At 35.6% G+C, this 25,506-nt stretch overlaps 1 protein-coding gene across 7 annotated transcripts in view; it reads right to left on the reverse strand.

Moving 5' to 3' along the window:
* Window positions 1-25,506, reverse strand: part of RFX3 (regulatory factor X3) — a 290,721-nt gene that overhangs the window by 102,073 nt on the left and 163,142 nt on the right. For all 7 annotated transcript variants that reach the window (XM_032635923.1, XM_032635917.1, XM_032635924.1 and 4 more), the window contains one exon: window positions 12,429-12,526. In XM_032635923.1, the coding sequence (XP_032491814.1) occupies window positions 12,429-12,526 (98 nt within the window). The remainder of the gene's footprint in view (window positions 1-12,428; window positions 12,527-25,506) is intronic.

Genomic DNA, 25,506 nt, shown 5'->3' on the forward strand with positions numbered 1-25,506 from the left:
TAGCAAACAGGGCACACTGCTACAGATAAGCCGTGTAAGATGATTCTGAAACATGTTCATTAGATATAATGAGAGGAGGTAATCTTATTGTAAGGTGTTTCCATGTAGTGCTAGCAAATATATGTCTGATTGAACAGACTGAGGATATAAGTAACTAAAGGCAGCCACAATGAATCAGTTTTAAATATTTTCAAAAAGTTTGGGAGCTAGGAGAATTTGGGAACTGGGAGAACTGTTGTTAGAGATAGCGGCAGCAATGGCCAACAGCGTTTGAGATAATTGTGGTCGTGTGGTGTCCTTATTGGACAACTTCTGGGGTGTGTTTTTGCCTTTGGTCTGGCTGCTGTCTAACAATGCTTGCACCTGTCTTTTTTCAGCTTGATTCTTCAGACTTCCTAGAAATTCTGAGTCACAAATATCTTTCAATAAATTCATTGTTTTGCTTAAATAAGCCAGACTTGGTTTCTGCTGCTTGAAACCAAGAACTCTTAAACAGTTTTTCATTGTGAAGTTTTTATGGGAGTCACCAAAGCCCTGCAGAGAAGTAGCTAGATTATTTGGAATCTTCAACAAATTGCAGTCTTGTGGTATGTAATATCTGGTTGTCTAACATGCACTACTTTTTTGAGTTTTGACATAGATCATTTCTTGAATGCTCTAAGTCAGACTGAAGGCAGAAGGTACAACAGAGAGGTGACATGTCCATTTTGTGCAAGACACCAAAGGGGAAAACAGTAATTCAGAAAGGAATTCAAGTGACCTAACATAAGAGACTATTACCTAAGAATCAAAAACAATAAATTAAATATAAAGTAATAAAATACTAGAATCACTAATGAAACACTTGATTTAAATTCAGAAGACATACTTATTTCTGCTAATTTCAACTGCTAAAACAATAGGTAAAAAATAAAAGCATTTATCGAGTTGTTGCCACAACAGCTACAGAGGAAATGCAAGAATGGATTGTTAAAATGCAATAATAACCCTTGCAATAACTAATTGAGCTTTTTCATTCATATGTAGTATTTTTAATATTATATATGTTGATAATGTACAGAGTACTGAAATCATAACTTTAAATTATCATTACATAAAGATATTTGGACATTTATACTTTACTGTGCATTTCAATTCTTCATTTGTATATTGTAAAGTAGTCGTTCTCACACTTTAGGGCACATCAGAACACCTGAAGGGTTTGTTAAAACACAGATTGCTAGGCTCCATTCCCCGAATTCCTGATTCAGTAGAACAGGGCTAGGGAACCAGAACTGGCATTTCTAACAAGGTTGGCGTTTCTCAGATGAGGTACGTGCTGCTGATCTGAGGAACACACTTAGAGAACCACTGTACCAGAGGATAATAAAAATGTGAAGACCAACTTTCTCAGGAGTAAGGGAAAAAAGTGCTATTTCACGACTATTAGTGCTTTTAGTTTATTTGAGTTTTTTAAAAGTCAAAGTCCACAGTTATAAAAGAAGTTTTATATTCTGTGGCAGTTATCCATGAAAGCATTACCAAAATTTCTGTTCACTGCTATAATGGTTTTTGAAGCATACCAAAAAGGTGTACATAATAAGTACATATAGAGGTCATCTGCCCTGACTACAGAAGTCAGGGAAGTAGATATAGACTTAAATCAACTTTGGCAGGAATGACATCATAAAAGATTTTGATCCAGAGTTGCTGGTCTAAATTTACAAATAAGAAAAACTGGGCTGGATCATATGGTAGTTCTATTTTTAATTTTTTGAAGCACTTCCATAGTGTTTTTCATAATGCCTGTACTAACTTACATTCCCACCAATCGTGCACAAGAGTTTCTTTTTCTCCACATTCTCTCCAACACTTACTTCTTATTCAGCCATTTGCAACAACATGGATGCACCTTGAGGGCATTATGCTAAGTGAAGTAAGTCAGATAGAGAAAGACAAGTATTGTATGATATCACTTATATGTGGAATATTAAAAATCAAACTCATTGGTGGAGCAAGTCAGAAAGAGAAAAACAAATATCGTTTATTAACGCATATACGTGGAATCTAGAAAAATGGTACAGACGAACCTATTTGCAGGGCAGGAACAGAGACGCAGATGTAGAGAATGAACGCGTGGACACAGGGGCAGAGGGTCGTGGGGGGTGGGATGAAGTGAGAAATTGGGGTTGACATAAATACACTACCATGTGTAAAACAGACAGCTAGTGGGAACCTGCTGTATAGTGCAGGGAGCTCAGCTTGGTGCCCTGTGGTGACCTAGAGGGGTGGAATGGGGATGGGGGGGTGGGAGGGAGGTCCAAGAGGGAGGGGATATATGTATACATACAGCTGATTCACTTCGTTGTACAGCAGAAACTAACACAACACTGTAAAGCAACTATACTCCAATTTAAAAAAAAATCAAATTCATTGAAACAGAGAGCAGAATGGCACAGGGGCTGGGAGGTGGGAGAAATGGGGAGATATTGGTCAAAGGAAACTTTGGGTTACAAGATGAATAAGTTCTGGGGATCTAATGTACAGCTTAGTGACTATAGTTAATAATACTGTATTGTATACATGAAAAAAAAAGAAAGGAAGAACTGAGCAACCATATACATACACATAAGCTCAAAAAAATTGTACTAAAAAAAAAAACTGAAAAAGAAAAAAAAGGTATGTTAATACTATGTTAGCAGCGTCTCAATTCAGTTCCATTCATTTTTCCTTGTATATTTAAAACTACCAAGTAATCTGCTCCTGTGTCTCACCTGTCATCAAATGCTATTCTTTATTCAATTCATTCAACACATACAGATTGAGCACCTATCACATACGACTGTTGTAGGTATGAGAGAGAGAGTGGGGAGCAAACAAACAAGGTACTGGGCCCACGTGACAGTTACATTCTAGTGGGGAAAAGACAGATATTAGATAAGTTAAAAGTAGATAGTGGAGAATGACAGATAGTCGTAAGTGTTGTGGAAGAAATGTCTCTGTTAGAAACAATAAGGAAACTTAGGGCACAGAAAAACTGGCCAATAATAAGACTGAGGAGGATCCAATAACAGAGGAAGAAAACAGAAGAATGTAAAGTCAAAGAAGACAAAGAATCAAGGATAGAGTGGCTGACTAGTTGATTGCTAGAGATTTAGAAAAGTTAATCTAGAAGAATGTCTATTAGGTTTAGCAAATGGAGGTCTTCAATGACTTTGATAACAGCAACTTCATTGTAATGTGGAGAAAAAAGCCAGCTTGGAAGAGAATGAAGAATACGAGGTCAATCCTAAGAGGATTCACTACAAAGGAACAGAGAAACCAGGTACTTGTTAGAGATGGATATGTTGTCAAGTGGGACTTTCAAAAATGGATAAATGCAGCTAAAGCATGTGTGTATGTTGTTGAGGCCAACCCAGGTGCTAAGTCCAGGCAAACAGGTGGTATGCCCCATACCCAAAGTTAGGCGCACTGCTGGACTCAGGCAGTTTGGGACCTCAGAGCATTCCCTGGAGGCGAGTCTATTCGTCTGACTCTTTCTGAGGGCCAGACTAAGATTTGTTGGATTTGTCCCCTCCAAAACCTTCTGGCCATTACAAAGCTCAACGCTTGTGAACCAGCCTTCAACTCTCTGTATAGCTGGGGGATCTACAAGACTGTAGTCTCCTGTGAAGCACAATACAGTGTTTCCCAACCTCTTCCAATGCATACTCCCAAACAAAGAGTTCTCACTCTAGCTTCCAAATATTTGTTCAAGCAGAGATTTTTCTAAGTTTAACTTCTTTTGCAGTTAGTTTTATAAGAGTAACTATACTAAAAGTGAGTATGTTTTTTCAGACAATACAAATAACCCCATTTCCTGCTCTTATTACACCCTCCCCATCCTGAACCTGACCTGGTTAGTAACCAATGCTTTTAACTATTAATCCTCATTTCACAAATTAGGAAATCTAGGTGCAAATGTGTTATTTGCCTGATGTTATACTGTAGTCAGCAGGAAAAATGATACTTGAACTTGGGTCTCTGAAGTTCATTTAAGAAAATAATACAGGTTGGTTCTAAACCTAAAAAGGCACATGTGGATTTCCTTTATTTTCACCTTTTTTTAAAAAAAAAAAAAGGAGGGAGGAGGAGAGGAAGAGAAAATTTAAAGGTCTAAACTTTTCCAAGTGTTATCATGCAGAATTATTCTGGACATTATGCTACTGGATATGAAAATATCACAGAGCAAATTGCCCTTAATGTGCATCAATTAATTCTACGAATGAGAAATATTAAAAAGGAATACAGCCAGGGCAGTCAAATAATAGCGTTTTCTTCTGGAAGCTGTTTAACTATAACATTTGATGTTGAAAAATTAGTAAATATGGACTTTTCTATACATTTAATGAATATCCAAAGAACATCCTATATTCACAAAATAAATTTAACTATAAAAGTATAAGATGGGTTTAAAAAAAACATACAATGATTCATACAAACAACAGACTCTTAGTCTTAAAGAGTCATCAGTCATAAAAAAGTCCACGAGTTTATTATCTACAATAAGATATACAATAATACAATAGCATAATGTATAAAATTTACTAAAAATTTATTTTGTGATTGGCCAACCCTTCCCCCCAAACCTCCAAATAATTCATGATCAAAAGACCTTTACCTACAGATCACTGGAAAGGAACATGTGTTGAAGGTCAGAAAATATGAACTCTAAATACTACCTAACTAGAGGTACAAATTATTACACCTCTCTGGGCCTCAGTTTACCCACCTGTAAATTGGAAAGATTAGAATAAATGATCTCCATGACCTTCACAACTCTGATATTCTGAGAAGCCATATTTGAAAGCCTTCCATTACTCTAGGAGGCAGATTGAAAAACATCTTGCTGTGATTTATGTCAGAGTGTTCTGCCTATGTTTTCCTCTAAGAGTTTTACAGTATCCGGGTTTACATTTAGGTCTTTAATTCATTTTGAGTTTATTTTTGTGCATGGTGTTAGGGAGTGACCTAATTTCATTCTTTTACATGTAGCTGTCCAGTTTTCCCAGCACCACTTGTTGAAGAGACTCTCTTTTCTCCATTGTATATTCTTGCCTCCTTTGTTATAGATTAGGTGACCACAGATGTGTGGGTTTATCTCTGAACTTTCTGGCCAAAATAAACAAATGGGACCTAATTAAACTTAAAAGCTTTTGCACAGCAAAGGAAACCATAAACAAAACAAAAGACAACCCTCAGAATGGAAGAAAATATTTGCAAACGAAGCAACCAACAAGGGACTAATCTCCAAAATATACAAACAGCTCACGAAACTCAATATCAAAAAAACAAACAACCCAATCAAAAAATGGGCGGGCTTCCCTGGTGGTGCAGTGGTTGAGAGTCTGCCTGCCAATGCAGGGTACACGGGTTCGTGCCCCGGTCCGGGAAGATCCCACATGCCGCGGAGCGGCTGGACCCGTGAGCCATGGCGCTGAGCCTGCGCGTCCGGAGCCTGTGCTCCGCAATGGGAGAGGCCACAACAGTGAGAGGCCCGCATACCGCAAAAAAAAAAAAAAAAAGGGCCAAAGATCTAAATAGACATTTCTCCAAAGAAGACATACAGATGGCTAAAAAGCACATGAAAAGATGCTCAACATCATTAATTACTAGGGAAATACAAATCAAAACTACAATGAGGTATCACCTCAGACGGGTCAGAATTGCCATCATCAAAAAAATCTACAAACAATAAATGCTGGAGAGGGTGTGGAGAAAAGAGAACCCTCCTACACTGCTGGTGGCAATGTAAACTGGTACAGCCACTGTGGAGAATGGTACTGAGGTTCCTTAAGAAACTAAAACTAGAGCTACCAAATGATCCAGCAATCCCACTCCTTGGCATATATCCAGAGAAAACCATAATTTGAAAAGATGTTCATTGCAGCACTATTTACAATAGCCAGGACATGGAAGCAATCTGAATGTCCATCGACAGAAGAATGGATAAAGAAGATGCAGTACACATATGCAATGGAATGTTAGCCATAAAAAAGAACGAAATAATGCCATTTGCAGCAACGTGGATAGACCTAGAGATTGTCATACTGAGTGAAGTCAGTCTAAGTCAGACAGAGAAAGACAAATATCATGATATTGCTTATATGTGGAATCTAAAAAAAGGGTACAAATAAAATTATCTACAAAACAGAAATAGTTACAGATGTAGAAAACAAACTTATGGTTACCAGGGAGTAAGGAGGGGAGGGATAAATTGGAAGACTGGGATTGACATATACACACTACTATATATAAAATAGGTAACTAATAAGGACCTACTATATATAGCACAGGGAACTCTACTCAATACTCTGTAATAGCCTATATGGAAAAAGAATCTAAAAAAGAGTGGATATATGTATATTTATAACTGATTCACTTTGCTGTACACCTGAAAATAACACAACATTGTAAATCAACTATACTCCAATAAAAATTTAAAAAAATAAATATAATAAAATAAAATTGAATAACAACAAAAAATAAACCTAAAAAAAAATATCCTTCCATTTTTGGAGATGAATGAAACAGGCTCTTCTCTAAATGTAGAGGACCTCAGTGCTCTTTTTTACACAAAATGGTAGTTCTCTCTCCAAGAGCTTTCTAAGTAATCAGCCATATATTTACTGAAATCCAAGCGGCAAGTGGATTCATTAACCAGATCCTACACCGATTTGAACGTATATATCAGTAGAAGCATAAAGAAAGTAGCCTCTTCATCTCAGTTACAGAAATACCATACAACCATTTCTTCTAAGTAGAGAACATTTAAATGATAATAATAAAGCATAATTTTACCTGCAAAATCCTAAAACTTACTATTTCACTGAAAGACAAAATAGAAACTTGAAGAGTATCCCTATTAAGGTTTTTTATTAATTATTTAAAAAGCACATGGAAAGGATAATTGGATGGCTTCAGAAAACGCACTACTTATATGATTTTCAAATAAAGGTGAGTCCAATGGATTTTGAATAAATCTAGTCAATGTCAATATATTAATAATGTATCATGTCCATCACATACCATGTGATGTTATTAAATATTATTCAGATAAGAGTTCTGTGGTCAGTTTTTAAAACATGACATTTCTTTCCTAGAGGATTTCTCAGCGCCTTTAAAAAAACTAACAGAAATTTAGAGTCCGCAAAAGAAGTTCATGCAGTGTTTCCCTGCTTGTGAAACCACAGGACTTTTTAATGGGACATTTTATGAAACACAGTTTGGTAAATTCTCTATTGGGTTTGATGAGAAATCTGTAATTTAAACAGGAAGATTATGAGAATGCTTCCTACCAGTCAAGTCTTATTGCAGTAGATACCCATTACAATGAACACCCTGACATTCTAAAACACTAATCATCTCTAAACAGCGGATAAGCTTCAAAGACCACTTGATATAAGAAAATCCTTTTTTAAAATTAAAAAAGTTTTTTCAAAAAAGATTTCTTAATTTGGACAAGATACAGTATGATGTCTTTATTTCCACTTTGACTAATACGATAAAGGAATAAGTGGGGAAGTATGAGTCAAAAAAGGAGTGGGGGAAAGAAAAAAATCATTATTTAAAAAAATTGATTTCTCAGCTACATCAAGAAATTTCAATTGAATTGGACTCTCTCTACGTGGTATGCACTGTTTTCCAGCTGTTTTAACTACAATCTACTAAATTATTAGATATCATAAATTGTAAGAATCCATAGCAATGGACAAGACTATGATCCAGCCCAGTAAAAAATATTCTTGGGAAAACTATTGCAAGGAAATACACAAACGTGGGCTCCTACAGAAGCAATGATAAGCAGAAACAAGAGTTAGGTTACCTTCTTCCTTGAGTAAAAAGCTATTCTACTCAAACACACCACTATAAAGCAGTCTCAGTTGTTTTCTTGAAATACATCCTCACTCACTGACTCACACTGTTAAATCCTGTTATGCTACCAGTAACGTCCATAGTCATAGAGAGAACCAGTAAATACTTTAGTATTGTCAAATTATAATGATTACACATTTTCATAAGTAATGTCACATATCTGTGAGGGCTATCATCACCTCCTGAGTGAGATCCCTTGCATTATGGCTACTTGGCATGGGGCTACTGATGACAGGAGCAACAGTGAACCAGTACTTACTAACCACGCACAGGCTGCAGGGCCATGTACTGGGTGCTTGAAGGTTCATGATAAAGATCGGCATCCCTATCTTCTGCGAGTATCATTAGCAAAAAGCATTTATTATCACAAAGAAGTGGGAATCTCACTATGATCCAAGTCAGGGACCAAACACTAGTTGGCTATTAGTTTAATATGGTGGAGCAGAAGAATATGAAATACTCTCTCCTAACACACATGGAAGTGTATCAAATAAAAAGAGGGAGTATAAAGACTTTAAAATGAACTTTAGAGACAAAAATTGTACATAGTTAAATGTCAGCACTACAAAATTACAGAAAGATTGGAATAACTTAAGCTGAAAATTTTTTTTGGTTACATTTGAAGAAAGATGTTCATATTCCTCTAGCTACTAAAATTTTGAGTGTAATTCATGGCAACACAATGTTTCTTTAGTAAATATGAAAATGGTGCTACAGAATCTAGTCAAAAGTTGTACTGAAATTGAAATTGTAATGAAAGGTTTTTAAAGATGCATCTTCTCTATCTTGACCAACGGCGCACATTTGTGACATAATTAGCTGGCGTTGAGGATGCAGTCTGGGCCCACACAGACTGGATCAAAACTAATTGGACTTTGTGGCAAATGAACTCATGACCTAGACCTCATTAGTCATGATCTAACCAACTGACTTCACGGGCCATAGAAAATTCATGTTGGCATGAGATGTTTACTTTGAATTATTTCTGCACTTAAATGGGGCCTATAATTTTAAAGAGCCAACTTTAGAGATGCTGATTTTCTAAGGTTTTGTGAATGAATGAACTCACCAATCTCACATTTACCTATTATATGGAAGACTCTAATGTCAGCCCTCGGGTAGTTTTAAAAGGCACAAGGCAATATGCAGAAGTCAGAACCATAAATAGGAGAGGAAAATATTTTTTAAAAAACCTAGAGCACATAATTGTACAGTGATAACTAATGTTTATTGAGTGTTTACAATTTCTCAGAAGTTACACAAAATACTTTTGATAAGCTATCTCCATATTGCATAAATGAAGAAAGTGAAGCAGGCTGTGTGTCTTTCACAAAGTCACACACTAGTAGTCACTCTCCTCTACCTTGGGTCAATGATAAATGACCGTGCTAGATACTACGGAGTTAACTCTCTCAACACCCATGCCAACTATCCTTTTCCCTTGCTGCCATCTACCATATAGACATGAAAGCTACAAACCTGCATTCCTAGATTCTTCTGCAGCTAGCTACTACTTTTTTTTTTTAAATTATTTTTGGCTGCATTGGGTCTTTGTTACTGCGTGCAGGTTTTCTCTAGCTGCGGTGAGCGGGGGCTACTCTTCGTTGTGGTGCGCGGGCTTCTTATTGCTGTGGCTTTTCTTGTTGCGGAGCATGGGCTCTAGGTGCTCGGGCTTCAGTAGTTGCAGCACACGTGGGCTCAGTAGTTGTGGCGCACAGGCTTAGTTACTCTGTGGCATGTGAGATCTTCCTGGACCAGGGCTTGAACCTGTGTCCCCTGCATTGGCAGGCGGATTCTTAACCACTGTGCCACCACAGAAGTCCCCTAACTACTACTTTGTTACACAGTTACGGCCAATGAGATATGAGCAAAATGGAGCTGGGAGTTTCTGGGAAAGCGTGTGTGTGTGTGTGTGTGTGTGTATATATATATATATGTACGTATATAACATATATAACATATCCTCTTCTTCCACCTTCCCTCTTCTTGCTATCTGGAATACAGATATGATGGCTGTAACCAAAGCAAATTTACTACTGTACCAGCAAATCTTGGCCCTGATATCCTTGAGCTGCTAAACTAATGTCAGCCACAAACTAAGAGGAAGTACAATTGTGGATGTTTCTACAGGCTCATTTCCTGTCATCTTTGGGTAGCTTAGCACTAAGCTGGCTCAGCTGGTCTAAGTTAATCCTAATGGAGGAACAGGCTGATGGAACTGAGCTTCAGAGGCACCCACTCCTCCCTAGATAAGAAAGCCATTTTTTTTTCTACCACATAACCAGTTAATGTCTACTGCCCTGATCCCTAGAAATATGTAGCACTCTGTGAGGCCAGAGATCTTCTACTGGAGCAATTTCCATGGTACAATCCAGTCTAACTAGAGGGATGTGATTTATGCCAGCTTGTAAGATTTTCTCCACTAAGGTTTATTTTATATTTGTACCACATGGTGTCAGTTATTTGCACAATATGCTACCTCTGGATTTCTTATTACCTGACAAAAATCAAAGTCCTAATTTGTTTAAACCTCTTTTTGTCAGATTTTCTTGGTTTCTTAGCTGACAGAATGCTGTAATAAATGTAAGATAAAATGTTATGGAATGGCAGAATGATAACTTAGCCCTCCAGTGGGGTCTGGTAAGGCTTTACCTAGGATATCTTTGAACTAGGAGAACACACTAGGTAGGAAATGGTACCTGCTTGAACAAAGTTAGAGTATATAATGACCTTACTCTGAGGTAGTTGTGACAGATCTACCACAGGCAAGGATGAAACGACAATACAATTCAGTGACCTCTAGCAGTGTCTAGAAACCCATTTATTTTCCCTGATAGCACAAAGGACCAAGTGGCAGGCATCCCTATATTTTTTCGGGATAAATGACAACAGGAGTTTGGATTTATGGTAGAGATTCCAAAAGCAGGCTCCAGGATGCCCTGGCCTTACACAACAAAGAGGTAAAAAATATTCAGTGTGTCTAAAATACATAAAGTATTATAGATTCACTAGAGTAACAGAAATGTATTGACCCTTTACTATGTGTCAATCACCTAAATAGATGTAAATAAAATAACAAAATGACAACAGTTCCCATTCAGGGAGAGTTCTTCTTAGTGTGATAAATATAAATAAGTGTTCATAGCACCATGCGGTAGTGGAAGTCTGGGTATAGTGCTGTCTTTACCGTACAGGGGACAAATAAGTTAACCACAGAGGAGAGCCAGGGTCCACGTCTCAAGGGAGGGGGTGGTGTGTTAGTCTATAAAGATATCGCTATATTGGGGGTAGTGGTTTTGGAAGGAAAGAGAAAAGGCAGAGAATGATATTCCAGCAGAGAAAACAAACCACATGTCCAAAAATACAGAGGTGTGAAAGGAGAGTATTTGGGGAAACAAGCACAAAGTTGGTTGTTCCTAGAACAGGTGGAAGATGAAGCTAGAGAGGTAGGAAGGGGGAGCATGCCAAGGTGGAGAGTTCCACTTTATTTTATAGGTAATGGAGATTTAAAGGCAGTGGTGATTTAGGCAGATTCAGTGACCAAAAGCAATGAGAAAAGAGAGACAGTCAAGATCAATGAAGAGTTTTCAGTTTTGTATCATCTACTGTATACCAGGCCCTGTGCTAGTTGCTTTACATACATAGCCTTAAATCCTCAGAACAATCCAGAAAGAGTAAGGCAATTACCCTCCCACTTCCCAGGAAAGAGTAAAAAAGGCTCAGAATAGTTAAGTACTTTGACCATGATTATAAAACTAATACATAGTTAAACCAGGATTTTAAGTTGTTTAGTTATAATAATAGGTAACAATAAATGCATTTTCTACACACCATACACTCTTCTGGTGTTAGATTTATTGCAGTGGAACAAAAACAACAACAACAAAAACCGGACAAAAATCCCTGCCCTCATGGAGTTACAGGTTGGTGTCATGGGAATCTATGAAATCACCCACGGAGTAGGTGCAGTAAGACTAAAGAAAGCAGAGGTTATCAACCTAGGGCACACAGAAGAGTCAATGAGAGAATCTGAATTCATTTTAGAACTTAGAGATCCAACAGACTGCAAACAAAAATCTGTGGTAAATGAAAACAAGCCTGGTGACTTATAATAGTTATTAGTCCCTTTATTTATAATAACATCCTGAATCTTAACCCAAAGTGTCTGAAAAGCTCAAATGAAATAAATGTACAAATTAACATTACTGTTGATGCAAAGGAGATGGGTTGGGAGTTTTAGGGGGAGGAGAAGTTCAGACAGGAAAATAAGATTTATTGAGTACCAGGCACTTTTATGTAAAGTAAGCACCTATTTAATAAATGCAAAAAACCCTCCTAATATAGTAATTTTATATTAGTTTACAGAAAACACGTACATAAAAATTCACCTTATTGGTGAACATTGTTCTTAGCGAACATACATCGGCTTAAGCTCAAACATCACTTTGGGACAAGTAGAAGGTGTCAGAAAGTACCTTACTTTTCTCTAACCGAGGTAGCGGGAGAATGAATACAACTCCCATACATAAACTTACATTGCTCCATTGGTATAGACAGTGTCGCTTCCTTCCACGTACTGCACCTGAGCTGGATAGACATGCTGTACCTGCTGCACAGTCTGTACCTGCTGCACCTGGAAAGCAAATATTAGGACTTTGGTGAGCGGCAGATACAATAGAATGAATATACAGCATTAGATTTACCTCAAAGATTTCTCTAGGGTGTTGATAAACATGAGAATGTTTTATGATGAAAACTGTTAGGTTCATGCTAATTTCAAGATAAGTGCATGTTGAGTCCAAATCAACTGTAGCATTTATGCAAATAAATTCTGTAACATTCTTGCAGGTATATATGTACATACACACTTAAAGTGTTTAGGGTGAAATTCTGAAAGCTCCGCACTTATTTTGATGATTTATGAAATTCTCTTCACCTGGCTTGTGAATGCTACATGTATTTTTAAATTAAGAAATTCACAATGGAAAAGTTCAAACACTTATACATAGAAAAAATACTATAATAAACCCCATGTAATCATCATCCAAGATAAATAAATGTCACTAGACCTTCCCCTTTAGCCCCTCACAGGATTATTTAAAAGTAAGTACAGAACTTGCATCATTTCACTGGTAATATTTCACTTTTTTCCTAAGAGAAAAGAGCTACTTTTAACATGAACACAATACTAACATCAGAAATAAAACATTAACAATTCCTTAATATCATATAAACCCCAGTGATTGTTCAAATTTCTCTAATTATTCCAATGTCTTCTTAGAGTTCGCTTGTTCAAATCAGATCCAAACAAGGTCTACATGTTACATCCAGTTGATATTTCCTATCTTTCTCTTTTAATCTCTAACAGTTTCCCATCCTTTTTATATCTTGACTATTAGTTATTGAAAAAACTGGATCATTTATCTAGTAGAATTTCTAGAATGTTAAATTTGGCTGATAGCATCCCTGAGATGTCATTTAATAAATTCCTCTATCTTCGTATTTCCTATAAATGAGTAGTTACATCAAGGGCCTTGAATAGATTCAATTTTTAAAAAGCTGTGTACTTCTTATTGTATCATATAGGTTGCCATAGAACAGCTGGCTGTCTCTCATTCTGCAATATTATTTGATCGGGGGTTCAGGTGTTGTCAGCTGGATACATTGATTATAATGTTTCCTATCCATGTTTTACCTGAGGTTATCACTAGTCATTGATGATCATTTTCTAGAGGGATTATTTCAATTAATAAAAGGCTGCAATCTTATGGTAATCTGATTCTGTTATTTCCTCTTTATTTATTAGTAGAATTCTATAAAGGAATTCCTCTTACTCGTATTTGCTTACTCTGAAATAAGGTTTGTACAGGAAGAATAGGATAAATGCATGATTCATTATTTACCAGTACTCAGAATAATGATTTTTCCCCCTAGCTCCCTCCCCAAGGTGACCAATGTTGCTTTTAGTTTGATTTTGCTTGTATCCTTATGATTTTTAACTTTTGAACATACTGTACTTGATTTTTTAAACACAGCAGTCTTTTTTCCCCTAAAATTGTCCCATCTTTGACCAGTGATAATCCCTTCAAACTGTATCCTGTGTCTTTTGACATGACTACAGTAATCTTTCTCTAACTCCCATGCTTTCTGTTACGATAAGATGGACCAGACCTACCTCTTGTATTTCCTGTCCTAGATCTGAAATCAACTATTTCTTAAAAAATCCCTGGGTCTTATTATTTAGGAGTAATATAAATATGTAAAAACTGTTCAGGAAAGCAACAGGCAAACTATTTGACATCTTTGTGATTTCTTCTACAGAAGCATTCACCATCTGAAGAGTTGCTGTACAATATTATTTTTAAAAATACAGTTTATAAGAGCAAGAAGTTAGAAGGAAAAACCTTAATGACTGTGAAAAGCAGAGTAATTAAATAAATATAGGAAACCATTCTGTAGAATATATGGTTGATGTTAAAAGATTAAGTAAGACTGATACACACTTTAATAGCAAGATCTCTAAAACATATTCTAAGTGAAAAAGGGTGTTGCTGAAAAATACCTACAGTGTAATTTGATTTATGTATATATCTGCATACATGGGCACATGTGCATACAAATGTACTTAAATATGTAAAGGAAAATAGAAGGAGGCACACCAAACTTCTAAAAATGGTTACTTTGCTGAGCGACATTAAATGAGATGGAAGAGGGCTTCCCTGGTGGTGCACTGGTTAAGAATCCACCTGCCAACGCAGGGGACACGGGTTCAATCCCTGGTCTGGGAAGATCCCACATGCCGCGGAGCAACTAAGCCCATGTGCCATGACTACTGAGCGTGCACTCTAGAGCCCACCAGCCACAACTACTGAGCCCACGTGCCTAGAGCCCGTGCTCCGCGACAAGAGAAGCCACCACAATGAGAAGCCTGCGCACCACAACGAAGAGTAGCCCCCACTCTCTGTGGCTAGAGAAAGCCCTCCCACAGAAATGAAGACACAACAGAGCCAAAAATAAAAACAAATAAATAAATAAATTTATTTTTAAAAAATGAGATGGAAGAGATGATGTGACTAATATCCTTTATGAATTCATATCTTGTATCTATCATATCAAATATATATCTCGATATATGGAAGGATTTCCACTTCTGGCCATGATGGAGTAAATACTACTGGAAATGCTCTCCCCCCCAACTAAACAAGTAGATAAGTAGACAAAATATGTAAAACAATGTTTTCAGTCATTCAACAAAATGTATCGTAAGACTGTGTTCCTTAAAAGAAGGAAAACAAGTAATGTGAACCCTATAATGATCTTAGCTTTTGACCTAGATGTAATCAGAGTGCAGAGCAAGAATGGAGAAACGAAGCAGAGCATCATGATCTCACTGGGGTGAGGACACAGATACTGAATTTGGGAAAGCTGAGTCACCTGAAGTTTGGCGGCAGTATCAGAAAGGAACTTAAGCAGAGATATAGATCCAGAAATGTTCACAGAGATCCCCTTGACTCTGATGTTGAATACAAGCTGCACGTGTGTAGCGGGGCAGAGATGCTCAAATTCTGACCATCCACAGTGACATGACCTTATTGAACACCTAGGGCATTCTGTAGAAACACCAGAAGGGCAGAGCGAGCCTTAGCAGAAGGGCTAAATTAGGTCTAGAATAAAGACTACTTCAGGTCCATCCTAACAAATCTGAAAGAAAAGCCTTGATAATATCCACAAGTAACTGCCTACACAGAACTACATTTAACACTTTTAAAGGAAGACATCAAAATCCAGACATATAAAACCATAAGAACCATAATGTCCAGCATTCAAAAAAAACTATTAGACACATGAAGAAGCAGAAAAATGTAATATATAACCAGGAAGAAAATCAATCAATAGAAACAAATCTAGAAATGGAAGATATGAAGTGGCAGACAGAGACATTAAAACAGCTGTTCTAAATACACTTAAGATTTAAAGGAAAACACAAACATGATGAGAAAAAAAGAAGCTATAACGAACCAAGTCAAATTTGTAGAGTTGAAAAATACAGTACCTGAAATGAAAAATTTGCTGAATGGAATTGAGAGCAGATTACATAATGCAGAAGAAAAGACAAGTCAAGTTGAAAACCTAGCAGTAAAAACTATCTGAAGAACAGAGAAAAAAAAGGAAATTATGAAGAATAGAGAACCAATGAACTATGGAACAATATCAAGTAGTCTAAAACAGTATAACTATAGTCCCAGAAGAAGAAGAACAGAAAATATATTTGAAGAAAAAGTGGTAGAAACATCCAAATTTTATTAAAACTATAAACATTGTAAGAAGCTTAACATATGCCAATGTATAGAAAAAGAAAACCACACCAAAGTGCATCATAATTAGAGTGCTAAAAACCCGTATTAAGGAGAAAAATTTTTAAGCAAGACAGAAGACAGACGCATTATGTACAACGCAACAGGTATCAGAATGATTGAAAACTTCCCAGTCAAAAATAATGCAAGCCTAAGATAATCAAACAACGTATTTAAAGCAGTGAGAGGAAAATTTCAATCAAGAATCCTACAACCAGTGAAATATCTTCAAAAATGAAGAGGAAATCCTCTCTCAGACAAAAACTGAGAGAATTCATCCTGCTCTAGCAGATGTCCAGTGAAGGTAGCCACAGAGGAAGCCCTTTGGACTGAAGAAAAATAATACCAGATGGAAAACTAGACCTATACAAAGAAATGAGGAGCACTAGAAATGGTAACTTCGTAGGTAAAGGGTTTTTTGTTTGTTTTTTCATCTTTTAATTTCTATAAAAGGTAACTGCCTATGTAAAGCAAAAATAGCAATATGTGTATACCAGGGTTTACTTACAACATATGTAGAAATGAAATGTATGTATGACAAAAATAGCACAAAAGAGGGGAGAGGGAAAGGAAAACACACTTTTGTAGATTCTTATATGTTAAGTAGTGTAGTATTACTTGAACACAGGCTGTGATCAATTAAAGATATAAACACCATATTAAAAAATAGGATAGTCAATAAAGGAGATAAAATGCAATACTAGAAGACACTCAGTATATCCAATAGAAGGCAGAAATAGAGGAAATAAAAGAAGAACAAATGGAACAAACAGAAAATAACAAGAAGCTAGAATTAAATGCAACCATATCTATAATTATACTCAGTTTAAATCCTGACTGTCATAATGGGTAAAAATGTAAACCCTAACTATATACTCTCCACCAGAACACATTTTAAATATACAAAGACAGGTTAAAAATAAAAGGATATAAAAAGACAGGCTTTTGCAAACACCAATCACAAGAAAGACTGGTTATATTAGTATCAGTCAAAGTAGACTTCAAGACAACCAATATTACCAAAGATAAAGAGGGAAATTTCATCAAGAAAATTATCAAGAATAAATAATATATCTTATATGTCTTTGCATCTAAGAACAGTTTCAAAATAACATGAAGCAAAAACTGAAAGAATCAAATGTCCTTAACTGGTTTCCTTCATGGGGGCCAATATGGTGTGGTGGCATATTCAGTTGATTTGGAAACAGGAGAACTGATTTTAAGTCTTTATGCTGACACTTGCTCTTTATATATTGGGATAGTCAATTCACTTCTTTAAGTAATAATTTCTTTGTGTGTAAAATAAAAATTGTATCTACTCTATCATAAAGAATTTTTATGAGAATCCAAAACTATTAAACATAAATACAAAGCATGGCATAGATGATAATTATAATACATCTTGAATAATGAGAGACATTCTTAAATACTTCAAAATATGAATCTTGTCTTCTACATCTGTGTAATTTTCATCTTTATATCCCACTTGGCTTCAGCCATAAATATGCACAATAAATGTTCATCAAGGGTTCCTTCAAATCATGAGATTCTGTAATTAAAGTAGAAATGAAACTCAGAAAGTGTCAAGAATCTTGGAAAAGAATTCTGGATAGATGCTGGCTAACTCATCTAGGACATCAATATATAAATACGTCTCTTGATTACACTGAGACTTTACAGTACAGCATAAAAATAGGGCATAATTCTTTGCATTATCTACCAAGTTAAGGAACTGATGAAGTAAACAGAAGACCTATTTACTTAAATAGAAACTAGAAAAACACTAAAAATACTGAATTATAGCATATTTTGGAGGTAACACTATTTTCATTAATATCCAGTAAGTATGGTTTGTCGACTAATCATTAGAAACTGGGCCAAAGGGGCCTTTGAAAGAAGTTAGTGATGAGAGATGGCATTGCCTGTAGTTTGAGAAAGTATTCTTTCAAGGGTATAATGATAGTGAAGGAAGTAAAAGAGGGGTAAAAAAGAAAGGAGAAAGGAAAAATAACTACCTTATGTATACATGTCTCATTTCACCAATTAAAAGTTAAGGTCCTTCAGTCTTTTATTTAGATTTTAGTTGAGGGTTATTTGATTTTCTTTCCTTTGTGGGGGGGAGGGGACAGTAGGGCTCTATTATTAGTAAACGTGCATTGGAGAGCCACAGAAATGCTTTCTACCTCAAATTAAAATTATTCGGATCCAGGAAGAGAGCTATGTATACAGAATAACTTTATTGAGACTTACAAATCCAGTCACAGGATGGAAGTGCACACATAGAGCATTTTTTATATTGTGATATATTCTCAAAGACCCAACATAGTGTAAACACACTATATTTATTGCTCAATATTAAATAATGCCCTGCACCTAGCAAGGGAAATTCCCAGTGAATATTTGTGAAGTTTATAGTATCTTCTAAATGTGGATGTGTATTCATTAAGAAGCAAAAACAAAAACGAAGGAATGCTTATTATTCCAAAGTGAACTGATGTGATTACTTTTAATGGCCTTTAATGTATCATTAAAGACCAAAGGTAAAAATTTTAAAGGAAGTTGTATGCTATTTTCTCTTTCCTAAAATAATTAACTGTGGTTCAAATTTGTTCAAATATTATTCTATACTGTCCTTATGTTAAATATTAATTTCTATTCAAATATTTACTAAATAGTTATCTATGAAAAGTTTATTTTTTATTTTATTTGCCATACTGCAGTGCAGGAACTGCTCAGGTTAGCAATTCTGAAAGATATGGGGAAACTAGCATCCTGTAGGCATGTCATTACTATTCCCAATAACTGTATTTTCCATCCATCTTTGTGAAATCTATAAACTGTCACATTTTACTGCTTACCCTATCCAAGTCCTCAGGGGAAAGGAAGGAGATGATTAAATAAACTCTATAAGAAATTAATTTTCTCTTAATTTCATTGTCTTTCCCAGGATAAATTCTCAGAAGTGTTTCCTAAGAGAATGAACAAATATTTTTCACCACTTGAATTTTAATAAACAACAAAGTCGTGAAAATATGAACTGAAAAGAGATGGACAAAGGTGGAATTAACAGAAATAATCAACAATTTCTACAATTAACTGTTCATTTAATAAAAAGGACCTTGGGCTAATTTCTAAAAGGCTACCTAGTACATATCAGAATGTTGGCGGTAATGAAGTCAAACCATAACAACATTCTGTACAAGAAATTGATCCATTCTCTGGCATCTGAAGGAAAAAAATATCCCCCAGTATAAATATATGCAACAATGTATTTACATTCATACACTAGATGAATCAAGCAACTTAACACTATCTTACTAATACATGTTTAAATGGAAGCACCTCCTATTACTATTCAAATGTAGTATTACAAATGCATTTGCTTATTTTTGTGAATTTTTATAATTCTTATTATTTATAAAAAGGAGTGAATACCAAAACAAACTGGGTACCACAGGAAAATGTGCTAGTTCAACAGAATCAGTTAGTAGATTTTCAGGACAAATTTATACAATATGTTGTTTTGGATGTGCTTCAAGAAAAATAAAATGAATCACACTTCAAAACAGAAATCCTTTTCAATAGTAAATGAAATCATTTATAATTGTTAAGCTTATTAGTCAGCTAAGAACAATACTAATCTCTTTGTAAAAGTGTCTTTATTATGTCAAGATCTTCATTGCCTTTCTTGTATAAAAGCATTCCTTCCACACGTGGTTGGCACAAAACATTTCAAACCTTAGTACTGAGAACAGTCAAAAACTGCATTAAGATGACTTTAATAGACTCACAAGAGATATGAAAGAGCTCTTAGCAGATTAAAAACATGGGATATTAGAACAGCTATGTTAGAGGCTGCTATGTGACTGACCAAAAGTGAAGCAGAAGGAAAAGGATCTACACTGGAACAGCTATTAATAAAAGGGCAGGGGGGAAGTAAGACATCCAGAGTAGCAGCAGAGAGTTAATTAGAAAAGCCACCTTGTGAGAAAAGAGAAGGAACGGAACTAATTCAATATTTCTGGACCAGTAAAACTGTAGGGAATTGAAGGGATTGAGGAAAGATAAGTCAAAAAGTTCAATGAGTACAGTGTGAGTACGTGTTGCTAGAAGAAAAGATGCAACAAAAGAAACGAGCATAAGGGGAAAACTAATTTCCTTTACAGGCACGGTTATGGGAACAGAAATAAAAAACCTAAAGCCCAAAGCGAGAGAGAGGCATGGACATATATACACTACCAAACGTAAGGTAGATAGCTAGTGGGAAGCAGCCGCATAGCACAGGGAGATCAGCTCGGTGCTTTGTGACCGCCTGGAGGGGTGGGATAGGGAGGGTGGGAGGGAGGGAGACGCAAGAGATATGGGAACATATGTATACGTATAACTGATTCACTTTGTTATAAAGCAGAAACTAACACACCATTGTAAAGCAATTATACCCCAATAAAGATGTTAAAAAAAAAAAAAGCAAGCCTAGTCCTAGTATATTCTGGATGATTAAAGCAAGAAAGTATTTTTAAAAAAAAACAAAAACCTAAAGCCATTTTTTTAGTCTTGGTTAAAAGTAAAGTAAATTATACATTACAATACTTTTTAATAAATCTTGCCAACAAAGAATCCTACAAATATTTTGAATGCTGAAAATTATTTGCAGGTACCGGATGTTTATACATTATGATCACAAGATCACAGTGAACAAAGAGCATGGTTAAGTGACAGGACAGGTTAGAAAAAAATGTTACTTAAAGTCTCTCCTTGTGTTTGCTGAGAAAGAACAAGACGTTTCCCTAGATCTTTAATGTTAATTTACAAAGTTCTTCCTGGGATATGCAGTGATAACTACAAAATTCCTGTTTAATCTTCTAAGACTGGTAGCCTTCCACTTCAAAGAATGTGATGAATGTGAACTGGTGGAAAACAGGATATTGTTCATTGAAATGACAGAGTTCATTTTATGTAAAAAAGGAATTTGTTCATTTACATTGTAAATTCACTCACTGTCCCTGTGTTAGTTAACTCTCTCACTTATAAACTATGTAGCTCTCCCATTTTTTTTTTTCAGAAACACTCAGATTTTTGGATATACTTTTCTCATAGTAGACTTTATGTAAATAAATGATGCTTCTAGCACATTCAAATCCAACAAACATCACAAACTCTGCTTCTTCAACAGGGCCAGAGGTAAACATGAAATGTACAGGAATTATTTACTAAAACTATGTGATTGCTATAGGCAACTAGAAGTTATTATGAAAGTGTAAACATTACTGCTACACTTGGACTTCAAGTAGAGTCATATGAAGGCTAATAATGTAGTTAGTGATTAAGGTCCTGGCTCATTTTCTTGCACTTCTGACCATATGAAAATGAGGGAATCAATTGGGAGTGAATGAGTTCAATAAATCATCCCTACCTGCCTACCATCTATCTCCCAAAAAATACCTGATTAACATCAAAGAGCAGGAGCTAACTGGAAAAGGTGAAGCAAGTTTCCAAAGGCAAGAGGGTAAGTGTTTTTAGTAGCAGGGATGTGACTCAGAATAGATTTAGTTTATAAGGATTTCTCAATGACAAATTTGATAGATATTACATAAAATATATATAAAGCCATTTTTGTGAGTCAAAAAGAACAAAGTTACAACTACTTCCTACAAGTGAGGAACATTTTTTGTCATGATTCTAACACTGTCTTAAACATTATTCCCCTTGGGGTCCAGCAGGACAGACCAATACTAAGATTCTACTAAACTAAGTAATAATTTCTGGGGGAAGAAATTTACTAAACACCACTCTGGTTGCCAGAAAGAGCAAATGAGCTCAGTATTCCAATCTTGCTGCAGTATTAGGACAAGTCTTTAGAATAGGAGGCTTCTCTAGTCTCTCTAGTACTAAATCAAACTATAGAAACTTAGAATATCAATAAATGTAAGCAGCACATCAGAAGATCTAGCTATGCATAAAATACATTTTGCAACTCTAGACTGACCATCAGAGTATGCACTTTAAATGTCTTCCCTGGTGAGACGGCATAGATGCAGATTCACACGTGCTCCCAGTGTCTATGGTAATGAAGCATATTTGCAAGAGAGATGCTGACTCCCTTGGGGTGGAGTACACAGAACTAAGAGAATGAATTATTAAACTTAGGTGTTGGTAGTCAAAGCACTGTAACTTAAAATAATAGAATTCCTTAGTTATATACTATTGTTAAACTACTACTAAAACTATTATTAATAGTGATATACAATATTATCTCATTTGTTCCTCACAAAAATTCTGAGATGAATTAAAGATGGTAGGCATTTTTGCCCCCATTTTATAAACAGTGACATAAGTTCAAAGACATAGTGACAACCCAAAGACATGGTAAGTGACAAGTAGCAATGATGCTAGGTATTCTGAATCCAATCCTAGAATTCTTCCTATAATACCAGTGTTTCCCCAAATGTGGGATTAATGACATTGGTGATACATAGGCAAGAGAGTAAATAACTATGAACCATATCCTAAGAATTTGTTCCATTTTCAATTATTTTTAAAGCATTCTGATAGGTCAAGGAGAAGGTCTCAGTCTTTACCACCTCTGAGGCTAACAATCTCACTTTTTAAAGGAAAGCAGGCCCCAGTGTTGGGTGTTGTCAAGCAAAAGCAGTTAGCCAAATCATGTAATATTATTTCATTTTTACTGTATTTAATTTTATGTTTATCTTCCATTTATGTCAAGGGATACTAGTTTTTCATTTCTGGTAGAAATATAAGGTTCTCCTTATTAAATGAATTCATTTAAGTAATTTTACAGAAAACTGGCTAAGTAAAAAATAACTATATAGTGGACTTCGGAAAAAGCAAAGTCATTAAGCAGTCTGCAAAGGACTGAAAATTAAAAATACTATACTACATATCATATGCTATAAATCATACTCTTTAATAATGAGAGTTTCACCAAAAGACTTTCCACTTTAGCAAACTTATTTCATACATGAATTGAAACAATTAGTTACTTCATTGTATCAACTTATTAGTTACCTAAACTCCTAAACAAAATGAGTAGTAGCCGTAATACTACCATAGCAAGGGTCAAGTTAATTTTGAAGCAAACTTGGCATATCACCTACTTTTTAGCAATATTTTATTTTACTTATCCTAATATTTTCATAATAAAATTTACACATAAATACAGTTGCATATGATTCAAACAAAAAGAAAATCAGGGTAAAATGTGATTGCCTCCTGCTTTATGCTCACACTCACTTCCGGCTATTCCTGTTCCTGGACATAATGACCAACCTGATTAACCAACCATAGGACAGCATGCAGTCCTCCAACATCCTACCAATAAATTCACCTTCATGTGCATTTTTGTCTCTGTGCTAGCCAGGAGCAGAAGAGTTAGCACCAACTGCAACAACAAACAGCCCCCAAAACTCAGTGCTTTAACTCCTAAGTTACTCATCTAACAGAGGGTACTCTGATTAACAAGGCTCTACCACTTTGTAGTTGTGTCATCCTGATGTAGCCTCAGAGGAGCTAAAGATTATAGAGGTGGCATCATAGCTCCTAAATGCCTTGACTCACAAATAATACACTCACCAACTACTATCCAGAATATGCCACAGGGCCCAACCTGAATATAAGGGAAAATACACACCTGAACATTCTATGTATCTGATAAAATACCTTTTTTTTCAATAGTACATATATGAACCAGATAATGTGTTCTCCTGCTACTTACTGTTCTTCACTTAACAATACATCTTGGAGCTCTTTTCAAGTGTGTATGTATGTGTGTCTGTGTGTACATGCATGTACAACTATTTTTATTGGTTTCATAGTATGCTATAGTATAGATAAAACTTACTTAACCATTCCACTATTTATGAATATTCAGGCTACTTTTTTTCTATTATAAAAAAAGTGCTATAAAGAAGGAATAGATCTAGTTTTTAATCAAACATTCTATAGAGTTGATCCTCTCCATATGTTTACTGGCAATTGGTTTCTCACGTTGTGTGAATAGTCTATTCATATCTTATGTCCATTTATCTATTGCATTGCTTGTCTTCCCTTAATGATTTACAGGATCTTGTTAAACATGATGAAATTTTTACTCCAATTTATTTAATATATATTTTTCCTTTAACTCTTTTTATGGTGTTTATTAACTATTACTTGGCCAAATATATCAACGCCTTTCCTATAAGCCTTGTGATGTTTTATATTCTATGTAAGACGATCTTCCCCTTTTTAACATTATAAAAAAATAGTCTCCTGATTTTGTTTCTATTGGTTTTGCAGTTTTAAAACTGATTAGTTCTACAATCTATTTGGGGTATTAAGACAAAGGTATACCTTTATTTTTTTCTAAACAGATAACTAATTTTTCTCAACACCATTTACTGCATTATCTTTTTTTTAATTTGAAAGGGTATATTTATCATGAACTAAGTTCTCATTTATACATGGATCTGTTTATTTACTCCTGGTCTGTTACCACTCAGTTTTTATTACTATAGCTTTGTAGTATTTTATAAGATTGGTAGAACAAGTCCTTCACAGCTCTTCTTTTCTATAATCTCTTCCATGAATTAGCTTTTCAACTTTTAAGAAAACCCTGTTTGATGTTTTGATTGGATTATATTGAAATTATGCATTTGTTTGGGAGAGAAATGAATTCTGTATAAGACTGAGTCTGCCCATCCAGACTGCCCAAACATAGTAATCTCACCATATATCCTTTGCAGCAAAAATCTCATTTTAACATTTAGGCCTCCTTAATGGCCTTTCATATGTTGAGTTACATGCTTCCCCCAGCTCACTGGTTATGAGTGACCTATTATGAAGACTGATGCTATTTTTTGAAGTGATATCGTAGGCAGAATTCTAAAAATCTCTCAGATTCCAAACCTGCATCCCTGTAACCTACGAAAGTGATGAGAAATCTCTTCCGTGATTGTGTTACATGGCACGATTAGCTTAAAATTGGGACTGACCCAGCCTCATAAGCCTTTCAAATTAGAGTGCTTCTCTGGCTGGTGGCAGAAGAGGAGGTCAGAGAGTTAAAGCAGAGAACACTTCGACATGCACGTTTGCAGAAGGAGAGGCCACGTGAGAAGTGATGTGGGCAGCCTCTAGGAGCAGAGAGCACACCCCAGCTGACAGCCAGCAAGAAAACAGAGACCTCAGTCCTCTATAACTGAAAGGAAGGAAATGAATTCTCCCCAACAACCTGAAAGAGCCTGAAAGTGAATTCTTCCCTAGG

The sequence above is a fragment of the Phocoena sinus genome, chromosome 6, assembly GCF_008692025.1.
Source record: "Phocoena sinus isolate mPhoSin1 chromosome 6, mPhoSin1.pri, whole genome shotgun sequence".
Lineage (NCBI taxonomy): Eukaryota > Metazoa > Chordata > Mammalia > Artiodactyla > Phocoenidae > Phocoena > Phocoena sinus.